Source organism: Triticum dicoccoides, chromosome 7B (genome assembly GCF_002162155.2).
Source record: "Triticum dicoccoides isolate Atlit2015 ecotype Zavitan chromosome 7B, WEW_v2.0, whole genome shotgun sequence".
In the NCBI taxonomy this organism is placed as follows: Eukaryota; Viridiplantae; Streptophyta; class Magnoliopsida; order Poales; family Poaceae; genus Triticum; species Triticum dicoccoides.
This window is the reverse complement of record NC_041393.1, coordinates 705,949,016-705,958,009: the sequence shown is the minus strand read 5'-3', so window position 1 is coordinate 705,958,009 and position 8,994 is coordinate 705,949,016. Positions and strand designations below refer to the sequence as shown.

Sequence of the window (8,994 nt, the reverse complement as noted above, 5' to 3'; positions counted from 1 at the left end):
GTGGCAAAATGAGTGATGATGGAGGCGTGTGGACGATGTGTAAGATGTCAGACGCGTGGCTGTTAGTTTTTTCATAAAAATATAGTTTTTAGTGGCAGCCAAATACCTCAAGATAATTAAACGGTATCAATAAGTCCCGAACGTCCGCATGTCGACGCCGATTTGGTTTGTACGAATCTTGACTGCGAATGCTGTCACGTAGGACAGCCACCACCCGTTCGGAATAACTGCGTCTCGGTCCGAACTGTCCCCCCACTTCTCCTCGCCCACTCCACCCACTTCTCCCACTCCACCCACTTCTCCTCCGCCGCTCCGCTCGAGCAGTTTCCGTACAACATGGCGAAACTGCCGCCGCGTGCCCCCTTTTCCCCTTCCCCCTCTCCAGTTACTCCTATTCCCGTCCGCATTGCAACCATCTCCCCTTCTATGGGTGGTTCCCATTCCACCCGCACACTTCGTTCTCTCCGGCGAGTCGCCAGTGAGAGATTTGAGTCTAACGGATCTGGGCCGGCCGCCGTTGTTGTCCGGGGCGCCGGCGAACTATGCCGGCAAGTCGACTGCCTCGCTCGGAGGAAGTTCTCCAATCGACCAGCGGGGATTTTGTGCGAGGTGGCGACGAATTTCCGTCAGTTATTGGGTGTAGAAGCGCTTACTCGCCGGTGCTCCTCCTCAGCGGACTTCATCTCCGGCGACCACCGAAGCGTTCTTCTCCTCGGTGAGGTCAGTGTTGCAGCGTACATCACTTTTTTTGTGCGGTCTGTGATTATTTCTCTGGATGTGTTCTTAAGCTGGATCCCCAAATCTGATGTGTCAGCAGAATGAACTAGTGATTTTTGTTCTGAAGCTAGATTTACAATTCTGATGGAAGAACAGAGTGAAACATTGTGTTGTGATGCTAGATATACAAAACTGATGTTAGTGCAGTGCCATCTGAACCTCGTATGCGGTTTGTTACCATGTATGTTTTGAGCAAATTGTAGATGCAGTTTGTTTGCGGATGGCAACTTATTTCCTTGACTACTACACCATGGATGGCAACTTGTTAGCTTGTGTACTAGGCCGTGGATGGCAATTTCTACCCAAGCACTTTCATCGGCACTGTTTTTGCAATAGAGTACACTCAGTTTTGCTGGAATCTGCAATTCACTCTGTTTTACAACAGAGTACACTGTTTTTTTCGCTACAGAGGTACCTTTTTTTTTCAATGTTTACAGAATGATGATGTTGATTTGCAACAGATAGATTGTGCATTTTCTCATGTCTCAATGATATGCGATTTTTTCTGTTGCTAGCGTGGATCGCGTTGATGTCGATGGCAAGTTCTGACATCCTTTTGTGTACACTGTTGGCAACTACACTGTCTTACATATATATGATTGAAATTCAGAGAAAAGCAACTTGTGCTAACTATGTTCCGGTGACACTTTATCTCTGTTGACTGTAGATCAGTGGATGGCAACTTATCACCTTTTTGGAAATATAGTGTGGATGGCAACTACATTGCTATCATACTGTTATGTTGATTTTTTTTCATAATATATCTACTAGTGATGGCAACTTTGCCTGCTCAACATTTTTATAGATGTCCTAGTTGTTTTGGATGGCATTTCTGTCCAAAATGGCACACTGTCAGCTTGACTTGACCGATAGCCAGATGGCAACATTCTTTTTAGTTGTGCAACAATTTTCCCAGATGTCAGCTTCTTCAGTACTTATTTAGTACATATTTTGTAGGATGGCAACTTCATTACCACTCAGGTTGTACTCATTTCTTATTTTGGCATTTTGCAGAGCCATGGTTCGGAATGTCCCTGACCCTGATAGCGATGATTTCATGCCGCCAAGAGCTCAACATGCGGGTGGCGATAATCGCAATGCAAAGAAGGTATGTGCAATCTATATGGCTCCTTCTCTCCCCATTTTAAATATGTCTTGTCTGAAATGCAGCCACCCCTGAGCTCCTACTATCTCATTGTTAACTTAAATTTTGCACATGCATTCAACAGCAGAAAGCCGCGCGCAACAGGGGATCACATGAACGTCTAACAGAACTGTATCGAGATTTTGATGATGCCCAGAAAGAAGCTGCAAAGGAAATGGGGATGCAGTCGCCGATGAACATTAAGTGCACCAACTTGAATAGCCCCATGTGCGACTGGTTTGCAAGGTTATACCATCCGCAGAAGAGAGAATTTGTCATACCAGGACGTGGTAGGATTCTACTAGATGAAGAATCTGTCTTCAACACACTTGGTGTCCCCAATGGCGGCATGGATGTCCCTTACAAGGTGGATACGAAGGTGCAAGTACGTCTTTTCCCTGAAATGTTCCTTGGGCTTATGGCCCTCCCAGCGAACTCTGCTTTTGCAAATATGATTGGTGCGATGCAAACAAGCGACGATGACTTCAAGAGGAAGCTACTCATGTACCTGATCTCAAATGTCTTTGCTCCCACGACATTGTTACGCCCCAGCAGCAGATGCTTTCCTGTTCCGGTATGATTTTGTGTCCTGTACCCGTTTTGCACCTTAGCTGCTTAATTATACTGTTATTTTCATATCTTTCAAGTTTATTTTCTTCTTTTTTTACCAACATAATGCTGCAGCTTACGATTTTTCATTATTCTTTTTGTCATTTTCTCTATCTCGCAGGACTAGATATGGAATGTTTCCAACATGAACTGGTGCAATTTCATAGTTGGTTTCCTTCACACTTCACTATCCAATAAGATGTACAACAAAGGATGCCGACTGCATCTGATGGCAAGTTTACTTCATGCCAAACCACTTTGACTTTGCCGCTCTAAGTCCCCTCCCCCCACCCACTCAACAGTGTTTTCTTACTCCTTTTTTGCATTACAAGCTATTTTTTGTGCCACTGCCTTGACCTGCATGTTTTCACGTTTTCTTTTCAGCTCATGTATGTCGATAAACTTGACATCAGCACTGTCAACCTTAACCCGTTTGGCGGTCTGCCTCCATCACACAAGTTTGCTGCATGGGCTTGGACTGATGCTGCAATCAAGGTTGTTCTCTCTGCGGACAGGAAGCCCGATGGGACGTTTGGCAAGCTACAGGCTAGTCATTTTACCCGCAATGTTCAATCCCCACATTCACATTCTAACTATGTGGCAACTTCCTACTAACTTTTTGCTTTACAATCCTACTACCTTTCCTTCTTCTTTTCAGCTTATGGGAGAACAGAACGTTGATTACAGCTTATTTGGGGGACCCGCCAACTTCAACAAATGGATGGATGGTCACACAAACGATTCATGCCCTTCAACTGTAAGTACCACACTACTTTTTCTCGATGCATTATTTTTTTCAGGATAGCTCACACTCTTGGCTGAGCAGTTTGTTCTTTCTCCCATTTACATATTGTTTCTACAAACACAGGCGCGAAGTAACATTGAGAATCTTGTTGGACAGTTTGCGTCCGGTATGACCAACATTCTTGGGAACGTTGTACGGGGTTGGACTGCTATGTCGGCTGGCGACGGAGATGAAGTTGCAAACCAGTTCCGTTCTTTTGTTTGCGGTGGCACTTCTCATCCAACTGGATCTAGGGGCAGATACGACCACAACGATTCGCAAGAGATACCCCCCAGCGATGAAGATTTATCAATTGATGACAGTGACTATGACGATGATGACCAGCAAGATGACACATGTAACGATGGCAATAACAGAATGGACGACACTGAGCATGACACGTCGCATGAGGATAGTCATGGAGGTGCCGAAACATCCACTGGACAGGGATAGGGCGGGCATTCTGGTCCCGAAGCCCCCAAAAGGGATAGGGATGCATGAGACACGGACCTTCAAGCTGCTTCCAAAAGGAGAAAGTTGACCCCATTGCTGATAGAAAGAGGCTCATTTCTGTTCATTATTGTTTCTTGCAACTTTAATTCATTAATTATTTATTCTATCTTTTTTGGTTCACTGTTCTCCCGTGGTGACTGATGTTTTGTGTTTTTCTTGCAGGCAGGCAACCGTTGGTGGAAGAGTGACCATAGAGAAAATTGTCCAACAACCTTCGAGATCTTCTGCTCGTGTAGGCAAGGCTCATACGGCTACACTTTCATCTCCTCGCTTTGCATCCTCCAACAAGGGAGATCCGGTAGTTCTTGAGGACATGAGGGACGCAGGGAAAAGGTTAGCAGTACGACATACATACATTAAGTGTTATGTTTCTGCGTGGCAACTTCTATATGCCCAGACATGGCAACTCTGTACATTCATGTCACCACCTACATTTTTGCCATCCTCCTGCTAAGGTACATTACATGGCAACTTCTATATGCCCAGACATGGCAACTCTGTGCCTTATACATTCATGTCACCACCTACATTTTGCCATCCTCCTGCTAAGGTGGCAACTACAATTCCATACATTTTCATGCACCATATGTGGCAACTTTCTGTTAGCCGCTATGTGGTACCTTCAACCTCTACATAAATGGCTTTTTTTATTACTATCTTCTGTTCCACAACATATCCACTACTTTTTTGTTGTTTGACCTTATTTTTCATTTACACTTACAAATCACTAACCACATGGCAACTTTTTCATATTGTCTGATTCTACCATGATTTTTTCACTGTTTCCAGTAGTGTTAACCTTCATTTTACTCCATGGCAACTTACAACCTTTTCTTTTTTTACTGCTGTACTTACATGCAGGCTAAAGAAGAAGAAGCAATCAGTCTGGCCATATGGCTAAAGCTAGCAAAAAAGACCCGTTGTAGCGCATGCACTCTAAGCTTTATTCATCCGACAATGTGGACTTTTGTCAAAGCACCTGTTGTCACTAGTTCTGATGCTCCAGCTAAGTTGTTGTCAATTGTTGCTGCTGTGCTGACCGGCAATGAAGGTGCAGGATTAGGGGGTTCCGATGATTTGGTCTCCACAAGAATAGCGGAGATTGCGCCGACATTGGTATCCATGAGGTACGGGCTCGAAGGTAGCCCAGCAGTGTCTGATGCTGCGGACCAAACGCAGCATCCTAACATGCATGTGCGAGACACTATCGCTGATAAGTCTGAGCAACCTCGCTCAGTAGGTGAAGATTGTACAACTACGGCTGCCGCTACTGCTGTGGAAAACAAGGGCCCGGTAGTCACGCAACAAGCACATCAGGCTGGACCGCATGATCGCACCGCTCATCCGCTTATTGTTTCCAAAGCTGCTCCACTTGTAGATGACAAGAAAACGGCAAAACAGGTAGTCGGTACCAGGAAGAGCCCTCTGAAAAGAGTTGATTAGTCAGGTAATGTGCATGGTCAGGACACAGGGTACGTGCTTGCTTCAACATTGTTCCCGACTGCCCCCAAGGCAGGAATGCCAATCCAATTCAGACGAACGTACTTGGAGGTGGAACGGTAGAGGAACCGACAGTCTCTCACAAAGAAAAGATTCATCCCAATCCAACGCTCAAGCACACACGTGCCCCACTAGATATGGGTGTCCCTTACACTCCAAGAGTTGACAATCATGCACAAGGGACAGGCAAGAAGGTGCTTATTGATATTCCGGACACGATTCCGCGACCTACTGTCAAGCCTAAGGATGCTGAATCAGTCGATAAGGACATCTTTGTTGATCTCTCTCCATTGGCAACATCTGTTGGGGTGATTGAAAAGCAGAATGAGCGTGAGGACAGGGACCCTATGGATTTCACGCCACCACCGTTCAACCTCGGAATTGATTTGAGCCAGTCAAAGGAGCCAGTTGATGCTATCCCAGTCTCATATGCATTCCCGTCCCAGCCGGACCTGATGATGGCGCAACCAATTCTTGATGGCAGAAATGCTGTCAAATTTGCCTCGAGGCCCCAGTCTGAATCATCGATGTAGAGCTTGCCTCGGCGACTCTTGGTCATATGCGTCCAATCGCATATCCCTCGATCGCTGGGAGAGCTCCCTCCAAGGCCTCAACACCATCGAGCGATAGCCCCCCAATGGGCACCAACTGTCGTGGTTTTGTCATGATAGATGTTCTCGTGAAAGGACTTAGTCGTGAGGCCATGGCCTCAAGGTAGTAGCTTGAATGGGGTTAATCGAAGTCAAGAGACTAGGGTTTACCTAGGTTCGGCCCCTAGCGATGGAGGAAATAGCCTACTTCCTGCTTGATTAATTATTGCTTGGGATCTTGATTACAAGGGTGCGACTTGGCTATCCTAGTACCTGAGAGCTTGTAACTTAGTCTTTCTGCCTCAGGGGCTCCCCTTTATATACAGGTCGAGGCCCTCGGCTTATAACAGAGTCCGGGTCATAATAACACCCGTGCCCTAATCTGTTTCCTACTTATCTTACTTTCCAAGTAAGGGGACTTCCTTTGTCTCCTTATCAAGCATGTTTCCCAGGTGTTGGGCCATGAGCTGGCCTGCTTTATAAGTCTCCCTCTATGCCTTGAGTCTTTGGTCATTATAGCCAATTGGTGAATCTGTTCCTCCAAGTCGCCATTGGATAACCCGGCCCTGAATGGCGCATACCGTGGGGTTATATCCCCAATAGATACCAAGGTCCTTTATCTCAAAGTTCTGAGATAAAACCGACTTAACTCCTTCACCTCCACCATGGCGATAGTATACAACCCGCGGCGCGTCACAAGGCGGGTAGCGGAGGAACAACGCGCGGGGGCCTCTCCTCCCTTTAATAGTAAGTTATATTACTATGCCTCTTATATACTTAGAATGAAATATAATTTTATAACTAAAAGTAGAATGTACCATCATAATTCTCTTGTTGCAATATCATCTTAATGTATGATATAAAAATACAAAAGATGTTTTCAAAACTTTACAATGGCTTTTGATTTAAATATAGTTGATATGCTCATGCATTGTAGAACAATCTAGCAAGATTCCATCTTTTGATTTAAAAATATATATATTTGATATGCTCATGCAGTGTAGAACAATCTAGCAAGATACTAATTGATGTTCCCTCCATCCCACAATATAAGAGCATTTTTAACACTAGTGTGGTGTAAAGAACACTCTTATATTATGGGACGGAGGGAGTAGTAAAGTAGGTGTAGAAACATATAGTATACTATAGGAGTATGTGATTTTTTTTCATCTTTTATGCATCATTTAGATTTACAGAAAATGCACTTCATCGTAATGTCGAAACTAAAAAGTACCACGGTTTCCATGGTTAGAATGTCTATACTCTAGCATTGGTTTATTGGTACTAATAAATAATTTGTTATTACCATTTAATATAAAAATTACTAATGCAATTGTGTGATCAATATCATTAAGTACAATGGTTTTCATTAGTAATGTATGATATGGTACCAACATAAATCTCACTAAGATTTAGTGTCAGTGACAAATACAAAAGTAAAAATGTTTAGTGTAAATAGGTATAACTCAAAAAGTCGTGTGCACTCCAGAATAGGCAAATGTGTATACTGATTTATGTGAAAAATTATCTAGAATAGGTAACCCACAAGTAATGCAATGCCATGTGTTTTACGAAAATAATATTTTTGATTGAATTTTCATATTTATTTTCTCGTTGTTGGAGCAATGATATATGAGCCATGGTCTGATTCAGATTTATCCATCATGCAAGTATATAAATGACATATGTAAACTAAAAGCACTGAGCCCAGCTAAATAAGAAGAGGATGCACATTAGAGATATCACCTATAAGTGCCAGCAAAATAAGCAATGAAAATGCATGAGCAATACAACATATTACATGTCATTTACCTAAAAATACATTCCATACTTCACATATAATAAAGATGACATGATAATCATATATAATTACCATCTATGTTTTACAATTTTAAAAGTCAATATTGAAGGAAGAAAATATACCATTAGCCCACAAATGATTGAACCCTTAACATTTTGGATCACGGTTGAAAATTTTGAGTGGCGTTCTAACATTTTTGGTATAGGAGTTTCTACTCGCCTAACAAATAAATATTTTCGCTCATCCTCACAATTCTCATCGAAATCCCGCAACCTCTATACCTTTTTAAATAAAAATAATAATTTATTAATAGTCACACATCGCCTTTTTACATTTAGTCATACCAACTTATATACGTGTAGCTTGCGATAATCAACAAGAGAAGACATTAATAAATAGAAGGGACGCCATGGATCATTATGGATCAAGAGAAGCCAAGACATTAACTTAGCGGGTGCTTGTATGTGCCTTGAAAAAAGTGGCAGAGCTAAATCCGACAGATCTCGCGTAGGGGGTCCTGAGCTGATGGTCTCGGCTAGATGGTAAAATGAAGTGAAGTAGAGAGCGGACCCTCTCGAGGAGCTAAAACCCTACGTCCTGCTTGTATTGTATTGGTTATGAATGGGGTACAAAGTACATGATGATCTACCTCGAGATCTACGAATGAGTTCTAACCACCCTCTACGGACTAAGCCCCTCTGCTTATATAGGAACCGGGGGCATCTAGGTTTACAAGTATGTCGGCTACGTCTAGGGATAAACATGTCGATCATTTGAATATTTCTTGAAGTATACATCAAGTCTTCATAGGATTTCATCTTGAGTACGCCGAGCGCCACCGCTTGTGTGGCCGATTCTTCGGTTGTCGCTGGGTCCTCGACCTAGCCCATAAATGATAGACCCACGTGGTTTGCACTCCCTAACCAATGACAGCATCAGTAGCCCCTAAACATGACAGAGTTGAAGTGGTCAGAGTACCCATGACGGACTTAATGTTTCCTTTTTTCATGTGAACAAAAAGACTTGATGTTATTATATGGCTGGACTATTTGCGCATATCCACCGGCCAATGGATTTAGATGTGGGAGGTGTGGCTTGCAAGCATGCACGCGACAGCAAGTGATCCAGTCATTTTTGTTGAGTATATGTGTTATGTGCATATTGTATATTGGGCCCGCCTCCTAGTTTTTTGTATAGTTGAGGTCCGTGGTCCACCGTTGTACATCATATATACGTGCCTATGCACGAGAGCAATACATCGTGCAATTTCCACAAC

At 43.4% G+C, this 8,994-nt stretch overlaps 2 protein-coding genes across 4 annotated transcripts; both read left to right on the top strand.

Moving 5' to 3' along the window:
• Positions 1 to 256: 256 nt before the first annotated feature.
• On the top strand, positions 257 to 2,762 carry LOC119336912. Of its 2 annotated transcripts, none has more exons than XM_037609003.1 (4): positions 257 to 720; positions 1,792 to 1,885; positions 2,010 to 2,495; positions 2,652 to 2,762. In XM_037609003.1, the coding sequence occupies exons 2-4, from the start codon at positions 1,796 to 1,798 to the stop codon at positions 2,655 to 2,657; spliced, it is 582 nt and encodes a 193-aa protein (XP_037464900.1). In that variant the 5' UTR covers positions 257 to 720; positions 1,792 to 1,795; the 3' UTR covers positions 2,658 to 2,762. The 2 variants fall into 2 exon arrangements, with proteins under 2 accessions (XP_037464900.1, XP_037464899.1); XM_037609002.1 differs by having other exon boundaries at positions 2,007 to 2,495.
• Positions 2,651 to 6,313, top strand: LOC119336911. 2 transcript variants are annotated; one of them, XM_037609000.1, is made up of 5 exons: positions 2,651 to 2,762; positions 2,915 to 3,076; positions 3,189 to 3,287; positions 3,432 to 4,160; positions 4,689 to 6,313. In XM_037609000.1, the coding sequence occupies exons 1-4, from the start codon at positions 2,676 to 2,678 to the stop codon at positions 3,765 to 3,767; spliced, it is 684 nt and encodes a 227-aa protein (XP_037464897.1). In that variant the 5' UTR covers positions 2,651 to 2,675; the 3' UTR covers positions 3,768 to 4,160; positions 4,689 to 6,313. The 2 variants fall into 2 exon arrangements, with proteins under 2 accessions (XP_037464897.1, XP_037464896.1); XM_037608999.1 differs by having other exon boundaries at positions 3,399 to 4,160.
• The last annotated feature ends 2,681 nt before the right edge of the window (positions 6,314 to 8,994 follow it).

Excerpts from the sequence above, each read along its gene's own strand:
- LOC119336912 (XM_037609002.1), top strand. The coding sequence starts at position 1,796 with ATGGTTCGGAATGTCCCTGACCCTGATAGCGATGATTTCATGCCGCCA. Across the intron at positions 1,886-2,006 it reads ATAATCGCAATGCAAAGAAG|CAGAAAGCCGCGCGCAACAG; the intron begins GTATGTGCAATC and ends TGCATTCAACAG.
- LOC119336911 (XM_037608999.1), top strand. The coding sequence starts at position 2,676 with ATGAACTGGTGCAATTTCATAGTTGGTTTCCTTCACACTTCACTATCC. Across the intron at positions 2,763-2,914 it reads GATGCCGACTGCATCTGATG|CTCATGTATGTCGATAAACT; the intron begins GCAAGTTTACTT and ends TTTTCTTTTCAG. Across the intron at positions 3,288-3,398 it reads ACGATTCATGCCCTTCAACT|GCGCGAAGTAACATTGAGAA; the intron begins GTAAGTACCACA and ends CTACAAACACAG.